The 22,590-nt window shown below is 42.2% G+C and overlaps 1 protein-coding gene across 1 annotated transcript in view; it reads left to right on the top strand.

The window, feature by feature from the left end:
* Positions 1-22,590, top strand: part of SEMA5A (semaphorin 5A) — a 306,987-nt gene that overhangs the window by 213,783 nt on the left and 70,614 nt on the right. Inside the window, exons 11-12 of the mRNA XM_007462615.1 lie at positions 12,337-12,454; positions 20,838-21,019. Coding sequence (XP_007462677.1) covers positions 12,337-12,454; positions 20,838-21,019 — 300 coding nt within the window. The remainder of the gene's footprint in view (positions 1-12,336; positions 12,455-20,837; positions 21,020-22,590) is intronic.

Consider the following 22,590-nt stretch of genomic DNA (forward strand, 5'->3'; position numbering starts at 1 on the left):
CTGGATGGTGACTTCTGGGGATGTAGAGTGGGAGAGAAATTTTACCTTTCCTGTATATCCTTGGTACTCTAAGACTTACTTACCACACGCGTGTGTTAGTTTCATGAAATGAATTAATATTTGCTGAATTCTGAAGAATATGGGAATCTGGAAAGGGCTGCATATGGGTACAGCATGTGAAATGGAAGGTAGGTAAGCTGACACCACCCTCACCTGAGGCCGGTGCCCAGCCAGGGGCTCCCAATAGCAGCGTGAAAGTGGTAAAAGGTCTTCATAGGGATGCACGAGGTGAAGCAGGCAAGAATAGCCACTAACTTAATTCCTACTGATGTAAGTACCAATATACAGTCATAACTTGCCACTTGGAGGAAAACAGACTGGCAGGAGCTGATAGAGGTCTTATCTCCCTGCTTCAAGAAGAAAAGCATGATCACAGGACTTGAGCTGCAAAAATCACATCCAGAAATCAAGCTGTTATTCCCCACACCACCCCCACCAAGGAAATAGTGTAACCTTCAGTTAGTCTGGCTGATTGAAGCTCCTCAGGCCTAAGGAAAGGAAAGCTTGGGGAAGTGGTGATGGACAGGCTTTTGATTTAGACTTTAATACAGTTTTAACGATTGTGCATTAATTAGATCAGTGGGTTGGCAAACTTTCTCTGTAAAGAACCAGACAGAAGATGTTTAGGCTTCCCAGGCTATAGGGTCTCTCTTGCAGCTGCTCTACTCTGTCCTTGTAGCATGGAAGCAGCCACAGACCATAGTGAGTGGGTGTGGCTATGTGTCAGCAAAAGGCACACAGGTTCATCTGGCAAAGGAAGGATTCACTTTTAGATTCAGTCAGTTTATTACTTATGTAGACAACAAAAGTAAGAGCAGAAAAGGTGTCAGCTACCCAGGTCCCTTATCCCACAGATGACACCAAAACAGAAGAGGCCAGATGACAATGCGCAGGAGAACTCGGCCCCCACGCTGCTGAGGAGCTGATTCTGTGCTGTGGTTTTATAGCCTGCAGCTGCATCCTAATAGGGGTGAGGGTAGGGGGCAAAAAGCCTTATACCTCATTAGAACCCAGGAGGCGATGAGAAACCATCTCCTGACAGCCTCCCTGGAGCATAGGCAGGTAGGAGGAAAACAGCTTTGTAGCAGGCGCTCATAATCCTCCCATGTGCGTGATCGGGCGGGTCCCAGGGCGCTCTGCCGAAGCTTAGCTTAGCTGTAGTTAAGCTTTGCCCTATGTGGAGACATGAAAATCCACCAGGGCACCAGGGCCAAGCATTCGCCTACCCTGTGTTTCAGTCAAACTTTAGGGAGCAGGCTGAATTAGGGCCATGCACTGTCATTTGCTGATTCCTGAATTAGATTATTATCATGTACGCCTTTTGAATGAATGAATGTGCCTTACATCATTACATACACTAATTTTTTAAATTAGGTGTTAAATTACATAAATTAAGTGTTGAATTACATAATTTAACTCTAAACCCTAGTAAATTAACAACAGACTGTTTTCTACTCTTCAGACATTCATATATTGTTTATTTTTTGTTTGAAACTCACCACAATTCTGAGGTAAGATAAACCTATCAGGTTGTAGTGTTAACATTTTATAGATGAGGGATCAATCGGAATCAGAGAGAGAATGTCCAAAGAATCATCAGTCAGAGAACAGAAATTAGAATTCTTCCTTCAGCCTTTGGGAATGTGAGCTCCTGAAGGCTGGGCATTGTCTTTCCAGGTTCCTTACAGCCTTCAGCACGTGTCTGGCCTGAGACAGGCTCGGTAAATACTTATCAAATTAACAAATGGATACTCTGCCTCTCCCCTTTCTGTTATTTTTCTTTATAACCTAAAAAGAAAACCTCAATTCTTGTGTAACAGTAAAGCTCCCTTTACAGAAAAGTGCAGTGATATAAAACATTAGCCAAAGGATTGAAAACCCTTAGTCCTTAGGTGTTTATTTTATTTTTGCTTTGCTGTAAAAACTATTTGGAGAGAGAAGAAAAGCTGGGAACTGGAAGATTCATAGCCTGTATATAACATGAGACATGGCTTCTAAATTTTGCTTTATAAAACTGGAGGGGAAGAGGAAACCATTAAGAAAAAAATGTTGGCTCCATTTGCGAATGGGTGTCTAGTCATTCTTAGTTCAGTTAGCCTGTAATAAAAAAATTAACACCTCATTAAGAAAACTAGTATGGAAATTAGATTACTGCAGGATATTTATTGCTTGAAAGAGCTACAGTTTAAAAGGTGGAGTTAATAGGTTGTCACCTTTATTAATTACATATTCTCTAAAGACAGCATCTGCCTAATGGAAGAAACACAATGTATAGAGAGCAATTGCAGGATCCCCACAAGGTGCCCCAGCAAGACAGCCTTAGCCATTCAGTTATGAATCATATAAACATCAGAAGGACATTTTGAAATGTACCCATTTTACAAAGTAAATATGCTCCCTTCAAAATAAACTTAATATTTTCCTAATCTCAACATCTTGAGTTTTTGTTTGCTTTGGCTTTGGTGTAGCCTCTAAAGACTGTGGATTTTCCTTAGTTAATTCACTTATAGTATATTTATTGAATCTTATGTGTACCAAGCACCAAGCCAGGCTCTGAGTGTATGTTGATAGATGAGACATCACTGACCCTGTCTTCGCGGGGCTCAGAATCTAAGAAATTCTGACATAAATAAAATCTCCCAAATATCTCTTGTGGATTCCAAGCCAAAGGGCCTTGGAGTTACCTTAGACTTTATCCCCAAATCAATTTATCATTAAAGTCTGACCCTGGACTCCACTAGGACCTAATCTCCAAGCCTGCCATTGCTGTCCAGTTATTTTTTTAAGCTATATCTGAATCACAACCAGTGCTCCAATGTTAAATTTCCAATAGTAAGGGAATTAATTACCAAGTTATGATATACTGACTCGGTGGAGTATTCACTCAGTGGGTTATTCTGAAGGCATTAAATGATGACAATGAAGACATCTGTATGATATGATATTAACTGAAAAAAGCAAGACACGTTATTTGTTTGCCATCATTAATACTGTTTAAAACATAGAAGGAAAAGACCTAAAGTATACATGCCAACATGCTGTTCACAACTCCAAAATACATGCCAATATGCTAATTACAACTGTGAAATACATGCCAACATGCTATTCACAACTGCGAGATACATGCCAACATGCTAATTAAAACTGTGCAATACATGCCAACATGCTAATCATAGCTGTGAAATACATGCCAACTTGCTTGCTAAATGCATGCCAACATGCTAATTACAACCATGAAATGTATGCCAACGTGCTAATTACAACTGTGAAATACATGCTAACATGCTAATTGCAACATTGTAAGAGGGGGTCCGAGGTGGGCTTGGGCTGGAACACAGTGTCTTCCAGAAACTCATTAGTTAAACCCCCAAGTCCTGGGCGGGGTAGAAAAGGAACAGTCAAAATGTGATAAGTAGAACATGAATGTGTGTGAACTAGACTAGTAAATTAAGAAATGTAAGTCATACTACTGTTCTGTAATAATCAGGGAAAAATGTAGGTTATGTGAGGTGTGACACACAATTTGGGAGGGATTCTCTATTCTAAAAGGAATTCTCTATTCTAAGGAAAAGAATATCAGATTATAAATACAAACATGATGGAGGCCAATCACAGAATCTTTATTTTTTTTTCAATCTATCAAACATTTTTCGAACAGTTCCAGGCAAGCTTTATTCTGAATGCAAGGAATACAGAGAGAAATCAGATATGGCCGTGGCTTTTTATTTTAATTTTTATTGGAGTATAGTTGATTTACAATGTTGTGCTAGTTTCAGGTGCACAGCAAAGTGAATCAGTTATACATATACATATATCCACTCTTTTTAAGATTCTTGTCCCATATAGGTCATTACATAGTACTGAGTAGAATTCCCTGTGCTATAAATAGGCCCTTATTAGTTATCTATTTCATATATAGTAGTGTGTATGTGTCAATCCCAATCTCCCAGTTTATCCCTCCCCCCTCCCCCTTGGTAACCATAAGTTTGTTTTCTACATCTGTGACTCTATTTCTGTTTTGTAAATAAGTTCAGTTGTACCATTTTTTTTAAGATTCCACATATAAGCAATATCATATGATATTTGTCTTTTCTGTGTCTGACTTACTTCACTCAATATAACAGTCTCTAGTTCCATCCATGTCACCTACAATCACAGAATCCTAAAGGGTCTCATGAAGTAAGGAAGTTCAAACTTCCTTAGCTTCATGGTAAATCCACCTTTGACAATGAAATAAGTGTACATTTGATCCAGGTAGACAATAAAAGCAAAGAAAATATTTGAGTGCCATCTTGTAGATATGCTATAGCCACCCAGCAGTTTCAGGCTCCAATTCCTGTTCAGTCTCCTAAAAGAGCATGTTTCTGTCTTCTAAATGGCAATCCAAATAGTCACTTGGATAAAGTTTTAAAATCAGTACAGTTACCAACCTTTTGTCCCTCAGTTGTGTTTGAGAGGCACAACTGAAGGGCTCACGCTGCGAGGTTTCATTATTTAATACCTACTCTACAGTTCTCCTGCTTTTCAGCTCCCACATTTAACGCTATGTAAAGAACTCCATGGGGAAGCTTGGGCTGCAGCAGTTTTTCTCAGCTCCAGATCCTTGCATCTGAGTGATTCTGAGCAGAAACACCTTGATTTTTATACCCTGAGCTCCTCCTAAGTTTGTATTTGCAGCCTGGTCCAGTGAATTAATGATTCTTAAGGAAATCATCATCCCTATGTGTCTACAAAACAGCTCGCATACAGAAAGATCATGAGCTTTGGATGCAGGTGGATCCTGGATAAGCCTTTGGCTTGGTGTGTGATTATGAGGAGGTTACTCAGTGTGTTACTAGAGCAAAAAGACAGAGACCATATAATGGGTCTGGCAAATAAGAATTCAATACGAGACGGTTCCTCTCCTTTGCTGCTTGAGCATTATATTCAGTTCATGTACGTCCTGCTGAGCCGGTGCTGCTCTCATACACGTGATTTGCTTTCATTGTCCAGATATACTTCACGTTGCCTCTGGACCTAACAGAGGGCAAACTGACCTGTTGTGAATTTGTTCTTCCACCTTTAAACAACTTCACATTGTCTGAGATGTACAGGGCCCGTCAGGCCAGATTCTGCTCCTTGCATTAAGTTGTTTACCTCACTCTGGTCTGTTTGGGCAAATGGATTTTCTGGCAGTTGTGAGACTCTACCTTGAGCACGTTCTGTGTGTAGGTGAGTGATGTCAGCATGGCCCCAGCCAACGGGCAGGGGCATCTGTCGGTGGGTATTCAGTAATCCCCTGTCTCAAGTGAGCAGGTACATATGCATACAAGCGGGGCTGATGCAGGCTGGACAGGGCCAGGTGTGAGGAGAGCCAGGTGCTTACCTTTGCTCATCCCAGTGGTTGGGGAGGGCAACAGAGAATCCAGATGCAAGGTGGGTACCACACGTGCCTCAACTGTTCTGCTGAGAAGGACAGATGTCCTTCCTGGGGTGGGCTGTGCTCCACAGGAGGACGCCTTGGCCCAAGCCTCACTCACTCAGTCACAGGCAAACTGCTAAGTTGAGTGAATTATAAGAAGCCAAAATAATAATAATTTAAAAAATTTCTCTGGACTTATTGTCCTCTAGGGTTTTGTGTAAAACTTAAGATGGATAACTTGACACGTCGTACAGTCTTCAAGTGTGACTGCTGACCCTTCTACCTCTCCTGTGTCTTCTGATTCTGCCTACTAAACCCTCATGTACAGAAGGGTTTCTCTTGAAGAAACATGAGATGGGCAAGAAATAATTGTGTCTTCATTTTTATCCTTGACTGGCTGGAGAGGAGGGTAGACTGAGAGAGTGGACTTGGAGAAACCTATGATTACCTCTAGTTTACAGACAACAGAAGATCAAATACCAGAGTGTAGGCTTTTCCCTGAATGAAGAGGCCAGTGGATGCTTTCCCTCCTGGGCACAGGGACACAGCATTTTCCAAGTCACTCCTGGAAATTACTTCAACATCCCTGAGCTGTGAAGGGCTCATGTTTAGTCTCTGTGCCCCTTTTGTTCCTGAGTACAAAGCGGGAGAGCTTCCCTCAGGGGGCAGAATTGGCCTTTCCAGAAAAATTTTGTGTTTGTTCTAGAGAAAAGTCCCCAGTCACTAAGGCCCACCCAGAGGCCAAAGTAAACAGCTCAGGAATCTGTGCAGGAAAATTAGGTGAAATGGGACTGTCCGTATCACATCAGAAACCAAAGCTGACTGCAAGTGCTAGATTTCCAGAGAGCATTTTTGTTTTGCTTACTTCAAATGCCCTCTACTTTTTTCACTGTTTTTTTAAACTATCAATTTTTCCATAATGTCTCACTGTAAAATTTTTATATCTACCTAATAAGATTTTTTTTTCTTTTGGCTGCATTGGGTCTTCCTTGCTGCGCGCGGGCTTTCTTTAGTTGCAGCGAGCGGGGGCTACCCTTCATTGCGGAGCACAGGCTCGAGGCGTGCAGGCTCATTAGTTGTGGCACGCGGGCTCAGTAGTTGTGGCTCGCGGGCTTAGTTGCTCCACGGCATGTGGGATCTTCCCAGACCAGGGCTCGAACCCATGTCCCCTGCATTGGCAGGCGGATTCTTAACCACTGCGCCACCAGGGAAGTCCCTAAGATTTTAACTAAAAACCGTTTGCTTACTATTACTGGCAGTACAAATGAATTATTTAAATTTGATATTATTTAAATTTGGTATTTGTTTTAAGAGCAATAAGAAACTAATATGAGCAACTCAATAAAAAGTTTAGAAGATAAAGTTGAAGACGTTTCTCAGAGAGTACAACAAACATAAGTTGATTCTAGAATGCATGAGACTGCTCCTACAGCTTGGGGCTAGAAGTAAAGAGGACCAGTAGAGGCACAGTGACGTCATAGCCATGCAGTAAACATGTATTGAGCACCTACTTCCTACAGTGCACTTCAGTCAGTGATCATTCATACTATAGTCAATATGGAATCACCATCATCTAAGGTTCATTCATAAATAATTCACTTTAACACGTTGGAAAGGATGCATGAAGAACTATAATTTTTTAAAAATTATTATTATAATAATCTTTTTTAAAAATTAATAAAAAAAGCAAATTGAAATGCGAAAAAAATCCTCATTTAATTTAGTCAGTATAATTTAATGATAAGCCAATATGATAAGCCAATAGTGAACAGTTTTTAATATATTAAATGTTAGTGACTAACTGAGTGTAAACATATATTTTTACTGGTAATTGTGTCTTTGCTTACTTGGCATGTGTCCTAACTTTTAAAAATGCTGTTGCAATTGTACTTGTATCTCAGGTCTTCTTGGGAATTATAAATTCTTCTTCTAGTAGATTTCACTATCTGACACATCCTACTCACCACAGCCAAATTTCCCTTGCTTAAGCAAAACCCCCATATTTGAATCACATCAGTACACTTCTCTGGAATCTTGAGGAAACTTCAACCCAGCCAAGCTGCTCAGCTCACAGGATCATGCCATGTGCACAGGACTCCTTGTTGTCTTTCCTGGAACCGCTGTGACCAGGGATGTGTTTCTTATTCAGCCAAACCCCAGCTGCATTCAAAGGCCAGCCTAAATAGCACCTCTTCCTGAAACTCTTCTGGGCCACAGCTCTCTCCTCTGATTCCTATAGCACCGGTTGTCAGGGCTTCTCAGTAGTCATTCCTCACTATGACATTGTCAGGCAATGGTCATGAACGTCGTCTTCCCCCCTCACTAGACTGCAAGTTCATTCGTGATCCTTGTGTCTTCAACACATGGCACTGTGCTTGCACATACAAGTAGCAAAAGAAATCATTGTGAATGGATCCAAACATGTAACTGAAATACTTTGCACCGTTTAATGGAACACACTGTGGTGTCTCACATCGCCTTATTAAATAAAGACCCCGTGGCATTCACAGATTTAGTATTTTTGGTATAGAATGTTTTCAAACACTCCCAGAAATTGACAGCATATATTAATTTGTAATTATGTTTATAGATTAAGTAGAATAAGTATATGCAGCCCATCTCAAAAAAAACTTTGTTTTTTTCTAACACATGATGTAAGTTAATCCTCAGAACAGCCCAGTGAGGTATCATCCTAGTTTTGCAGAAGAGGAAACTGAAAAAAACTATGCTCCAGTTGGCTTTACTAATTGAGGGACTTGTGGATGTCTTAGAATGTATTCCTCAGGAAGATTACTGTCTAATTGGAATTTTCCAGTTTTATTTTTAGTAAGATAATGTTTTTAATGCAACTCAAAGTAAAAGCAGATCCTGAAGTATATGGTGACATAGCCGTTAAGAATAAGGCAACTGAGATGGTCTTAGGTATTAAGACACTATTATTCACAAATAGATAAATTGTTCTCTCTCAGTGTCATCACCATGATAATACAAATAAAAATACTGACATTTGACATGTGATTTTTGTGCAGAATTTGGGAAGCACTTTAAAGGTGCAGCACTTACAAGGGAACCTAAATGCTTAGGGAGGGAGGCTTAAGGACTCAGCAGATCCTACACCCCAAACTTCCACCAAAGCGCCACCTCCATTTATTAGGCGTTTCTTCAAACTCTCAACTTTACTCCCTCCTACATTGTACACTTTCCCTATGCTGGTCTTCCTGCCAAAACACTGTTTTTGCTGAAAAGCATCACGTCAGTTACTCTGTTCCTCTCATTGGTCCCAGCTTAAATGTCTCTCCCCATATGTTTCCTCATCCCCCTTTTGTTTTTTCCTTCGCAACTGGCTGTTGATATTTATCGGGGCAGTTGTTTAATGTTTATTTCCTTCACTAAGAGGTAAGTTCTTTGGGTACAACTGACTGTGTCAGTTTTGTTTCCTGGTACACCCAGGAAACACTCTCAAAATCAGTTCAAGACAGGTGCTAAGTGTGTGCTGAATAAATGAATGATGGAAATACTTTTGAAATCCCATCTTTAATGAATACATGTTGTTGATAAGGCAAGAGTTCTTAATATCAGAAATAAACTGACATAATGGCAGTTAGTGTGGCAGAAACAAGCCAGATAAAGTCATAGATACTTAGATAATCTAATATGCAAGGGGATCATATTCAGTAATTAGCTCCAGCTTTGCAGAAATACAGTGAAAGATTTTAATGAATATACCCATTTATTTCTATTACTCAACAAATAGCATAACCACAAACTTTAAAATGTAAAGGAAGAGGGCTTCCCTGGTGGCGCAGTGGTTGAGAGTCCGCCTGCCGATGCAGGGGACACGGGTTCGTGCCCCGGTCCGGGAAGATCCCACGTGCCGCGGAGCGGCTGGGTCTGTGAGCTGTGGCCGCTGAGCCTGCGAGTCCGGAGCCTGTGCTCCGCAACGGGAGAGGCCACAGCAGTGAGAGGCCCGCGTACCTATATCACATGAGAATAATCTAAGGTTCTTAACAAAATAAGAAAAAAATTATTAAAAATATTCATCACACAAAGAAAAACATTTTCAAAGTGGAATAAAGAAAAGCTACTTTCATGATGGCTCCATTCATAGGAATTCTGTGATTTTCCACATGATCTCCTTAAGGGATGCAACTTCCAAAAATAATAAGTTATGATGACTGGTTTTCCTTAAGGTATAATTTAGAATAAAGGTAGAGTTCGTCAGAATGTTCCCCATGGTATGAAACATTTTAATTGAGGAAAACATATTTAATATAAACGGTATTTTTAATGAATGGGCACTTGTGATTGTAGAAGTTTTAGTATTTTAAGTGTAATCTTAAGAATCTACAGAACCATCTGCAGTATCGGAAGAAAGAGACGTTATTACAAACAGCTTTTCATTGAAAACAGCTTAAAATATTCCATGTAACCCTGTGACGTTGCTTCAATTCTACAGGCAGCTTTGCAAGGGGGAAGCCGCAACGTTAGGGGCTTGGTGGAATTTCCTCGTTTTTGGAAGTTTAAGTTTGTCTCATGGTCATACTGCTTGAATAAGAGACATGAAACGGAATTCAGGCTTCTTGAATAATTCTCGAAGTGTAGCTTTGCCCTTTTTGCCCCCTGACGGGAAAACGGGATCAAACACGGAGAGGATTCCGATGTGTGATTCACACCGTGGAATCCAGCAGTGACGCTAGTTCAGTACGACTGGGACTCTGGTCCTGCCTACGCCAGTCAATGCCCTGGAATCGGAAAAGATGAAATTTAAGAACAACCAACGGCAAGCGCACAGCCAAGCTTTCCCAGATAAGGCACCGCTCAGGCTGCAGGCAATCGAATAACTTTCGAGCTTTGCTTCTGGATCTTCCCTGTAAAAGCCTCTCCTCAGCCCTGTGGGCGGAGCCTCCTAACCAGTGCCCCTTTGGCACTGCCGGATATTTGCTCAAATAAACTCCTGAATAGTTTAATCAACCTCAGTTTATCTTTTAACAGGTACAGGGTCACTTATCAAAAAGTCCCGGCAAGGTTATGGTGACAGGTAACTGTTTCACACTCCTTCCAAGCCCTAGTCCTGCTGTGAGAAGTGCCAGTTTTAACCGTTTGAACTTCTTGGGCTGGTTAATACACAATAATTGCATGGTAACTTAATCAGTAATAGTTTTTTGTGGTTGTTGTTTTTTTTTTTTTGCGGTACGCGGGCCTCTCACTGTTGTGGCCTCTCCCATTGCGGAGTGCAGACTCAGCGGCCGTGGCTCATGGGCCCAGCCGCTCCGCGGCATGTGGGATCTTCCTGGACCGGGGCACGAACCCGCGTTCCCTGCATCAGCAGGCGGACTCTTAACCACTGCGCCACCAGGGAAGCCCTCAGTGATAGTTTTATACCTCTATTGCTTTATTTATTATCTTTAGATGTATCTTCCCCAGCTGTGAAACTTGGACTTCTCCTTTCTCTGCTTCGATTTTTTCGTTTTAAAACGAGAATAAATAGAGTAGCTGACGGAGGTACTCTGTTTAAAGGTTTTATGAGGTTTACATGAGCAAATAGAGGTCCAGTTCTTAGAACAGTGCTTTATGCAAGGTTTACATATTTGATGTGTTAATAGGGGTTTTTAATATCATTAATATTTATGACTTATTGTTACTTCGACTGCCTCCCTGGCCCCATGTTTGATGATTATGCTGATTTCTTGTCCTACTCTTGGTGAACTGGTAACTCTGTAACAGATTCAGCCCCTTGTAAGCTCTGCCCTAACTCAGAAGACCTTGGCACTTCAGTGCTGAGCTCACCTGCCTTCCCTCACAATGCTTTCCTGCACACCTGACCTCTTGACCCTTCAGAGAGAAGGTGTCCAATGCCCTGCATTTCTGTGGGGTCATCTTCTGTATAATTTTGACTGTCACAGTCATCTCTGTCTGTTTCCTCCCTCCCCACATCTACACTATATTGTGTTTATAACTTAGGGGCTGAAATCTTCATCTAATGATGCCCATGTTGTATATGAACTCTTTTGTTTTGACAAAGCTAAAATAAAATATCTACCATCTACAGTATTTCTGATATAATATGTTGAATATTGTAGACAGGGCTATATTAAACCACTATTAAATTGAAGATTTTAATGCATTTTTAAGCTATGGTACTCAAAAGGAACACTTCTCTATTTTATTAAATTTGAACCAACCATGTTGCAGGGTTTGGGGTGTATTTGTTTGTCCTTGGGCAAATATTATAAATTTTCGGTGTCTCCTTTTCCTCATCAATAAAGTTAAAATAATAATACCACCTCCCTCATTAGGTTGTTTATATGGTTAAATGACATAATAATTTTATATATCACAGGTGTTCAACAAATAATACCCATTATTAAGGGGATGAAGATGATGATAATGATAGTAGTGATGATGGTGGTGGTGGTGATGATGATGATGATAAAGTGAAAACATTAACACATTCCTATAAAAGTTGTTTCTGTATAAAGGATGCAATCATTTTATATATCACAGTAGATGTTCAACAAATAGTACCTGTCATTAAGGGGGGTGAGGATGATGATGGTGTGATGACAGGTAGTATTTTGGAGCCTTGCAAGATTCTTACTGTAGATTGTTCATGACGCCAAAAGGCATCATCTTAACGTGGACAATCATTTGGTTGTCAACCCTGGATCTCAGAAAAAAATAGATATTTCAAATAAAATTAATTTATTTAATTTTAATTAGATACTTACTGGCATATGCAGTTAGCTGTGTTCTCTACTGTGCAGACGAAAACTTTGTTTCTCATCCCATGTCAAGGCCTAAGGTCAATTCTTAGCTTGCATCTATGGTACTAGATAAACCTGCCTTTCTCTTGACCCTTTGGTGTGTGTTTCCAGCGCCTGCATTGGGGCCCAGGACCCTTACTGTGGCTGGGATTTGGTGATGAAGAAATGCACGAGCCTGGAGGAGAGCCTGAGCATGATGCAGTGGGAGCAGAGCATCTCCACCTGTCCTGTGAGTGTCTGTGTGTCCAGCTCTGGAAACACTGTCCGTGGGAACCAAGCTGTCCTACAGTCCTAACCCACGCTTCCGTGGTGTCCATGCATTTTCATTTTAGAACCTTCCTCGCAAACCCAGTCTGTGCTCTCTTAACTTATTCAGCCCCTTCTTACACAGAGCCACATGGGATCCTGCTGGCACCTTGCTGTCTGTTTTGAAGAGAAATATCTTAAGAGAAAACAGTGCTGATTTGAAAATGGGATGCAACATTTTTGTTTTATTCTTGGATTTTTATCTCGAGAGCTTGGTGTGGACTATTTTGCCCTTTGTAGCGTTAATAAAATAGCAACTTCCACACCCATCAATATCCCTTGGGAGCTGTAATTCCAGAAGCTGAGAAGTAATGCTTTTGAAAGAATAAACTAAAGGATATTATGATGGGACTCCATGTGGGACAGTCTCCTCGCCACTGCTCAGGGTCACAAAAAGTCCTGGGAGAAACAGCCTCATGTACATTCCCACAGGGAACCCTGCAGAATAGGGAGAAATTCCCCTGTGTTGAGAGCCGGACTCTGAATCCAAGAAAACAGATTTCACACTTTCCTTTGCCAATTTATTTGTTTGCATCCTCACTTATAGGATCCAGCCTTTCTTCCCCTTTGTCTTTAGAGCCCTCAATCAAGTCATTCAAGTCTCTTTCTGTTCTCAGAGAACATGAGCAACAGCTATTAACTTCAACATATTTGAAAATTTAATAAGTCCCTTTGCTGTCACATCACTGCTGATCTCCATGCTGTCATTTCTGGCCGCACTGCTGCAAGACAGAGGTGAGAAGGCAAGGGACACAGGCTGTTATTTTAAATCCGTGCTGTTCCTTCTGTTCAGAACTGCCTGATGCATCTGAACAGTCTGTCCGTTTCTTATGAAGGAACCTGCACTTTCCATTATCTGAGCCATGTGTCAGGAAGCCTGTCCTTCAGTTTGTAAGTGAGAAAATCAGGCAGAGTGTCATGAGGGAGGCAAGGGCTATTAAATCAGTGTTGTTCCCCAAGTGTTGGCAGGAGATCTAGGCCTTTCACTGCAGAGCGGGGTGTATCACCACATCCAGGCTCTGAGCAAAGCCTTGCAATTGGGTTAGCTGCTACTCCTTTCAGTTGTTTAGCTTTGGATCTCTGAATTTAGAAGCAAACTTTTCTGCAGTGTCTTGTGAAATTGGTTAAAACATGCCACTGTCTGTGTGAAGTTCCTTCTTGATGTCTGCAACACACTTTAAAAGCACAAAGGTGTTCACCTTTAATTCTTTGCAGCTGAAGAAAACACAAAGTGCACCATCTGAAATGTATCTCTAAAGTTCAGACACACACTTTAGAAGAATCAGCCCATCTTCTTGTAGATGTTTGACCTTTTACAGTTTTAATGGTAAAAAAAAAAGGCAGAAGATAATAGCAGTTCTTCTCAAGCAGTAAAGCCATTGGTCCAGGACTCCAGGCTGTTTTAGTGGATATCTGGGACATGCTTAGTCACATAAGGGGAAATACACACTCATCCACTTAGCTTATAACAAGTACGTCTTGTATGTCTCTACGGTCAGAAAATGAAAGACCTGGTATTTAAGAAGCGACAGGACGGTTATCACTAAAGTGGCTTCTTTCTGCTGAGAGGACAGCTTCTGTTATAAACTCAGGGAAGGTTGGAGGGCGATGTGGACCTGCGCTGGTTTCACAGCTGCCCCTCCACCATCTCTTTTTGAAAAATGTAGTTGAGACGTATCTCTGATTCACTGTCCCTAAAACATACATAACAAGGTCTTTTTTCTTCTGGTTTGAGGTGATTTCATTACACAAAACCATCTCTGTCATTTCATCCAGTGTAATTTGTCATTTATCAAGATACACTACTGATAAGAATATGCAAAGCATTTGACAACAGACAATAAATTATATCACTTTGAGCAAACCACAGGAAATAAAAACATATTTTTTCTGATTTATATAGGCTACCAGATAGAAAATAGGAAATCCCATATTACCCAAATATTGTTTTAATTATACATCCCTTTCAAAAAATCTCTTAGACAGAAATGAGTTAGATGAAATGATTAGCGTTAATATAGAGCAGACTTAGAGAAGTATTTTTAAAAGCTGTTAAAATAGTAATTTGCTTCTATATTATTTTTTTTTAATTTTTGAGTGAAATGGAAGAAAGGCTTGACTTTATGGGCCAGAGTGAAGACAGAACTATTTTCCACTTAAAGATCCTTATTTTAAAAAGTTTATGGATTTCTTTTGTCCAGGAGACAGGGCAATAGTTGACCGACATATTGGTTAACATTCTCTTTTCTTATATTATTGTAATTAAAAACATTGTTCTCGGTTTAAGAGATTTGAAGTACTCAAGCAAGATCTAAATTTACATACCTAGAGTGATTCAAATAATATATCCATCCTGCATAACTTGCAATATTGCTTAACAAGGATAGCATAATCTTAAAAATCTACCTGGGCTTTATTTATGCGTGAATGTCATCCACACCCTGTGTGGACATATGGTTATTAGCATACCATATCATACAATGAGTCTCTATTCCAAAATACATCATGCAGTGACTAGCAAAATACATAGACCAAATAAGCACCTAAATGTGTTAAAATAACAGACTCTTCCCTGGCTACTGTGTAATTATCATCTTTGGAGTGAAAGGAGAATTTAGCAGTGATTAAGCCCAGAGCCCTTTATTTAGATCCCAGTACCACAGAACAGAGACTAAAGGGTTTACACAAGATTCTGAAACTACATTGAGAAAGAAATCGACTTAAATCCAGTACTTCTGACATTATTCCTAGTCTACAAGATGATGTAATTCCCAGCTGTCAACATCTCCCAAAGCAGTGGCTGATCAGTGGACTCAGTGATTGGTGACCCATTAGTCACCGGCATATTATGTTCAGATAGCCTGAGAGGTATCACTGAAATCAACTGTAAAAGAAGGAAAAAGGAGTTGAGGTTAATTGGGTGTTTAGATCATGTGCTTGGTGCCATGTTAGGCAACTTTCAGTGGAGTATCTCATTTAATGTTCATGATGTTATTGCTTCCATTTTGTCTCATAGATGGAAGAAGTGGGATTCAGGGGCAATAAAGATTACCTCTGTTCACCCATCTTGCAGAGGCCACAGAGAGCTCCATCTTAGTTCTCTTCAAAGGTGCTATCTTCCCTTCATGTACTTCATTTACACAGATAGACTTAAAGACGATATTAAGTTGATGCCACAACATGAGACAAGCCTCTCCAAAGAGTGCATCCAATATCCTGTTTTGTTACAGTCTCTGACCAAAGGTACATGAGCCTTTAAAAGTAAATAAAGGAAAATATTTTAACTTCTGAAAAAATATCCAAATAGAAAATATAAGACTTCAATTTAGTCATAAGAACATGACGGTTGGAGAACAGTAAGAACCTAAAGATATGCTCCAGGGACCTCTATGCTCATCAAATGCATCTACATCCTTCATCAGTTGGGAATTAATGAATTGAACATGAATAAATCAAAAGTGGGATTAAGGATTATGCTGTTAACAAAAGTTGGATCTGGCTAGCTCTTGGAAGTCCATTATTTCCTAGGTGAGGGGAACTTTGCTGTTACACAACTGGTGGTAAAAGTGCATAAAGCTGATTTCCATAAGAGTCTCATCAAAGAAAGTTCTAAGAATCACATTACCCAATGAAATGGCTGAGATCACAGGCTCTGGATTAAGCTTGTTTAGACTGATTCTTGGGTCTTTTACAACCAGAGTGACTTTGAGCTAATTGAGTGACACCTGGGCTTCAGTTTTCCTATCTATAAAGTGAGATGTACGCTCTAGGGATGCTGTGAAGATGCAGTGAGATAATACCTGTCAGTCACTCAGTGCAGTGCCTCACCGCACTGATAAACTTAGCTTCTACAAAGGCTACCTCAGCTGGCACTCAACTCATGGCCCCACAGGCCCCTTTCCACAAGTCACTGACTTATTCTTTTAGTTTGCCAGTTTCTACATATTTTTCCATCATAAAATGTCCTCTTCCAACATTCCAAATGATTGCTGCTTCCATCTTCATTCATTCATCACCATCATATTGTATTTCCTCCTGACTTCACAAATCTTTGATTTTTGTATATTCACGATCTCTTGTAGTTATAGAGATCCTAACAATCTCTGTGCTGTTTCATTTGCATTTTAGACAAGGAAACGGAAGCCAAGGGGGATTTAAGAGAATTAACCCATCTTTGCAGGTCCCCAAATCATCTTCCCCTACAAAAGTTTCTAATCAGTATTGGGGAGATTCATAGACATTCAAAAATCACAAGGACTTCCCTGACCTACATGACCCTTCTCACCGTCACAGACAAGGAGGCAAATGGAAGGAACTGGAAGTCTCAGAGAGCCTCTGGTGATGGTGATGCTGGTCTGTGCTCATCAGTCCACATCCCCTCCCCACCCCTGCCCCAAGGGCCTGAGCTTCCCCACTTCCAGACTGTTCTCTCTCTCCTCCCAGGCTTTCTTGTTGTCTTGGGTCTGGCCAGTGTGCACCACGGGCAGGAGAATGAGGCTGGGGTCCTCCTTCCTGCCCTACTTCAGCTCAGCCTGCAGCTTTGGCCAGGGCTTCATGCCGCATCACAGCCCCTGTCAGTCAGACCCTTCCCAGGCTCTATTCTTCCCTCAGGCCCCCATAACCTGTCCTGCCCTCTCCCCAGCAGGCCGATGGGATGAGCACGGTCGTAGCTCCCCGTGTTTCTGCTCCCTGCGGCTTCCGCATCCCTTGATGGTTCCCTTAACCCCACCCACACCTCTGCCCAGGTTGCCCTCATCATGTTCATTCCACAGTCCTGCCAGGACCATCATAAATGCAAGTGCTTAAGACTTGGATCTTCACCTCTGAAACCTCACTGTTACCATGAAGCCGTGATATTTTATACTCTGTAAGTCATGGGCTCCCTTTGCCTGAACCTCCAGCAAACATTCTAGAGGCTTCTGGCTCCTTCTGGGCTGGGTTGGAGTCTAGTCTACAGCAGAGCAGGCCTTCAGAGAAGGAGGACATTTCTGATGTAAAATTTTAGAGTCAACATGTTGTGATAAACTACATGGATGGTGATATTCTCTTTTGATTGGTTTTTCATGTTGCTTTAAAAATTCACTTTTAAGCTCCTTAGGTTTTTGCATGATTTTCCATGAGCTGTGACATATATGTTTGTGTGTGTGTTTGGGATATAAGGCACAACTATGTGCCCCTACATCACACGCAGAGCAGCACCTTGGAAGCACAGTCCAGTCCTGTGCTCTGATAATCCCCCCTTTCCACAGTTTATCTGTTCACCCATAACCCGCTCAGTAAGGAATCCCTCATATCCTGTACAAAGCCAGCTAATGGTCCAAGCCTACCAGGAAACTGAATAAAAGTTGTGAAATGTTTTCAATGTGAAGCTGTGTCAAGCAGTAGTAGAAGCCCCCCTTCTCCTTTTTATCCCACTATAAGAATTCTTGTCCCCAATTTCCCCTTCCAACCATCACCTGCATGCCAGAAGCAGATGGGGAAGACTAGGGAATGGCTTCCTTGTGGCCCAGATCTGGGTCTTGTCTGAGGTAGAGCATCATTTGGATGCCTTGAGGGAGGCAGATAGAACGATATTTGCATTTGTGAAATCGAAATGTAACTCAGCATCATTTCTGTGTGATCCGTGCAATGCTTTTACCTCTGGTCGGCCCTTAACTAGACGGTAGTCCCTGTGCCAACCACTTGACAAATACTCAGGTGCCGTTTTCCTTAGCCTCTGAGCACAGCCCAAGGGTAGAAACTCTCATCACCCATCTTTACGAGGGAGGGATGATTCCCCTCCCCCGCCCCTCCCCGCCTCCCCCCTCCCATAGCACAGGTAGCTGGTGCATCAGCCCCCATGCCCAGCCCTGCGTGGCGCCCTGAGGGCAGAGCAGCAGAGTGGGGCTCCCCAGACTCAGAGCACATTCACAGATTAATAGTAATGATCAGTCAAAATAATATGGACCTATACTGTGTAGATATTATACAAATATACTGTGTGATCACTGTTATTACTGATGCTGGCTCCATGAGCAAGGGCTTGATGCTTTTCACCATGAGAACAGTCATAGCCACATTTACATAGCGGGCAGGTGTTTGGACTTAAGAGCATGTGAGGATTTGTGAGCATGGTCAATCCCAGGGCGAGCATCTGCTGATCCCTTTTCTACCTGCACAGGAGCCCTTTCGGCCAGAGGCAGCAAGAGGGCTGTTAAAGGATGGAGGAGGAATCCTGAAACTTGCAAGTGGCAGGGCCTTTGTTGCTTTAACAACAAATTCAGGGAGAAATTTGTGGTGTGAACCCCCTTGTCACTCAGGGGTCTGTTCTCCAAGAAAACAATGAGGTCACCTTATGGTAGGAGCTGTATTCTTATCCTGGTGGGACGGGGGAGGTTACAGGACCTTAGAAACGGGGATATTTTCCTCTTAGGAAAAATCTGCCTTTGTACATCCCCTCACTCTGGGTGGGATCCAGTGAATCACTCTGAATCCAGAGGATCATGCAGTTTCATCCTTTCCCTTTTGTCCCAGCTTCTTATAGAAATAGCCAGGTGTGGTTAGTGGGAGTGTAAAGTCTTGGAGTATCGATAAGAAACAAGAGGGGTAGAGTCATAACTGTGGCAGCTGGAGATGGGCAACCAGCCAGGTCAGAGGAGATGAACATGCTTAATGTTTACTCTTTCCTGTTGTATTTGGATACAGAGCAGAGGTAAAGCTCACTTGGATTTTCACACACAAAATATGGTGTCAGCTTTCTTCTGAAACTGTGTCGTGTAGAAACAAGAGGGGTAGAGTCATAACTGTGGCAGCTGGAGATGGGCAACCAGCCAGGTCAGAGGAGATGAACATGCTTAATGTTTACTCTTTCCTGTTGTATTTGGATACAGAGCAGAGGTAAAGCTCACTTGGATTTTCACACACAAAATATGGTGTCAGGTTTCTTCTGAAACTGTGTCGTGTAGGTACAGTTTGCCCCAGAGAAATTAACTGTCTCATCTGTGGAGTCTCTCCTGTGTGAATGATGAGTCTTTAATCCCCCAGAATCATCCAGGGTGAGAGCATTTGGGCGAGAAGGTGGGGCAGCAGAGAGTAACGTGAAAGCACGTAACTTACTTGTGATCCCTTCTCTTCATTTGTCATATTTTCTAAGGAATGCATGAGGCCCCATGTTAAATTTAGGAGGTTTGGACTTTAGGCCTTCTTCTGTCCCTTTTCAGAGGGGAGATTCCTTTTTGGGGTCTGGGTGATCTGAAGTCTGGGCCCCATGACTCTCAAATCTGGAGGACACTCTAGCTCCTGAGAAAATCCCCTGGTCAGATTTACGGTGACATCGTGCTGTCTTCCACCCTCCCTGGAGGCCCTCAGAACGTACACATCACAGAGCATCCGGGCGCCCTGTTCAGACCCTGCCGTGGCTCCTAGCTCAGCTCTCCGTTTTGCTTCCTCTGGACCACCTGCTTGCGTTCAAGCGGCATTAGAGCCTGCTTGCCCTCAATACCGCACAGCAGCATCATTCCCCTCTGTCATCACTCAGGCTGCTCCCCTCGGCGGCCCCGGATGACTCCGTCACCTGGTGCCTCTCTCGTGCTTCAGGGCGCAGCGCAGCCTCCTAACCGTCCTTCCGGATCCTGCGAGTTTGCCGAGAGCCCCTTCTCCGCCCACAGCCCCTGCTCAGAGCTCCATCACTGGATTTACTTGTAGTAATGATGAGCGGTCCAGCTCCTCCTGGCCAGCTTACACACTCTTGGAGGGTGGATATAGGACAGGTTTGACGGGGAGGCGCCTAACAACTATTCGGTTCCGGTTGCTTAATACACACTCTTTTAATAGTTATAAATTAAATGTTGTCAGTTTGAGGTGACTTTTGAGGCCAGGTCTTACATAATGCTAGCTGACCAATCTTGCATTTTTTTAAGGTACATAAAAATGCAACAGAGTTAGTACAGATGTGATTTTTCACTCCAATTCTTGTTCCTTGGGTTTCTCACATGAGTGAACAAGCCTAGTATCGCTTGATTGACAAGTCGTTACATCTCCCCCTCCTCCTTGAGGGAGGCAGATAGAACCATATCCTTCTTATCCTTCTTTTCTTCTGCCCCCTCCTCCCCTCTGCCTCTTTTTTCCCCTCCCTCTCCTCCATCACTGTCTCCACCGATGACCTCTGCTGCTTTACTTCAAAATACATCCTTGTTCCTCTCTTTTTAATTGTAATATGAAATATTCCAGATGAGTTCTGATGGTCTTGTGGGAGACCTTTCATTTTTTCCCTATTATCTTTGCAGTCTTGACCCTTTCTGACATCCACGTTTGTATCTGCTTCCTAGATGAGGAATCTCACCGTGGATGGGCACTTCGGCGCGTGGTCAGCGTGGACGCCATGCACGCACACCGACGGCAGCACCGTGGGATCCTGCCTCTGCCGGACCCGCTCCTGCGACAGCCCGGCCCCCCAGTGCGGTGGCTGGCAGTGCGAGGGCCCCCGCATGGAGATCGCTAACTGTTCCAGGTGTGTCCCTCGCAACACTCGGGCTTAAACTCACGTGTGAGCTCAGCCTGCAGAGGAATTTAGGAAATCACTTCTAATACGTGCCTTCACTCTTCAAGAGAAATGTCAGAACAAGACAGGGACACTTACCACTTAAAAATGATGTGATCTATGAGAGTAGATTTAAAATTACAAGTTAGATTTGTAATATACATATTCATATATATAATATACATATGTATGTATAACTGAATCACTGTACTGTGCACCTGAAACTAACACGATATTGTAAATCAACTGTAGTTCAATTTAAAAAATTACAAATTAGATTCTAAGCCTGTTTATATGTTGAGATAAATCTAAACCTATTCAGGTGTTCTTTGTTAGATGAGGGAAGGTATTTTGAGAGTGCACGATGTTAGAAGGAAAAGCATAAAATTTCTGAATGTTTAATTAGACCCTGCTCATCAAGTTTTTAAATGGGAAGGTGGCTATCAAATCACTATGGCATTTAAATTCCCTCACATATTTAAATAGTGATGTAACAGAAATTATACCTTTGCAACTTTTGAAGCTTTTGACGAAAAAAAATTCGATGCCAACTTACAAGTCGTTGAGAGGTATCTAGTTTATCACCATTCTTTTAGGGGGCAGGTGAGAAACTTGCTACAAAGACCACCACGCCCGGAAACCACACTGTCCAAGTACAAACATTGTGAGTGACAGCTGTCCCATCACAGCTACATCACGGGAACTTTAGTTGCTACCCTAGATCTGTCCTTTACAGGTTCAGGAATATCACTCTAGGGGCCACTCTGAAACTACCAAAACTATCCTACACTGGTGCTCACACTGCAGAGGAGCCCGCTTCTAACAGTGCATATTGCTTTCCAAATGTGCATGAGAGCATCACTTACTGGTATATGGGCTGTTAGGGATAAATTTTGGTTGATGAATTAAGGGGTGTCCAAGAATACATGAGCTGATACACTGTGCATGCATCTCTCTCCTTGCGTGGATTGGGGGGTAGCGTCTGCCATGATAACGGAGTAGGACACCTTTCCCTGCTCTGAGTAGAAAGCTGGCTAGAGCAGCTGTCTGCTGTCAGCAGCATCACATCTGCTTGATGTGACTCTCTCATGAGTGTACATTTCAGCATGCCTGAGGGATAGGAAGCTGGGACTCCATCATTTACAAAAACAGGCCATGTCACAGTTTCATATGTGTCACCAGATTCTGAGATTTGCCTTCTTTCTTATGAACCACCTCAGGGCAGGGTCTGGAGAGACGGCCCATTCCGCTCACTTGCTTCTAACCATTGGAAGCTACTGGTGCTGTCAAAAGAAAGAGACAATGGATCAAGTGGATTCGGCCGGTTGGCAGCAAATGTTTTTTGTTCTAGCAGCAGGGGACTCCTAGTCTACATATTCCTTTGAAGTTATCTGCCCGAAGTATGGTAATCTAACATCAGAGATTGTTTTTAATGCCCTTTATCAGTTGATAACCCATTTATGTTGGCCTCAATTTTGTTGGAAGCAAAAAACTGGAAACCACCTAACTTACAAACCCATATTTTTTGGCTCAGTCAGCAA

Source organism: Lipotes vexillifer, unplaced genomic scaffold (assembly GCF_000442215.2).
Source record: "Lipotes vexillifer unplaced genomic scaffold, Lipotes_vexillifer_v1.1 scaffold633, whole genome shotgun sequence".
In the NCBI taxonomy this organism is placed as follows: domain Eukaryota; kingdom Metazoa; phylum Chordata; class Mammalia; order Artiodactyla; family Lipotidae; genus Lipotes; species Lipotes vexillifer.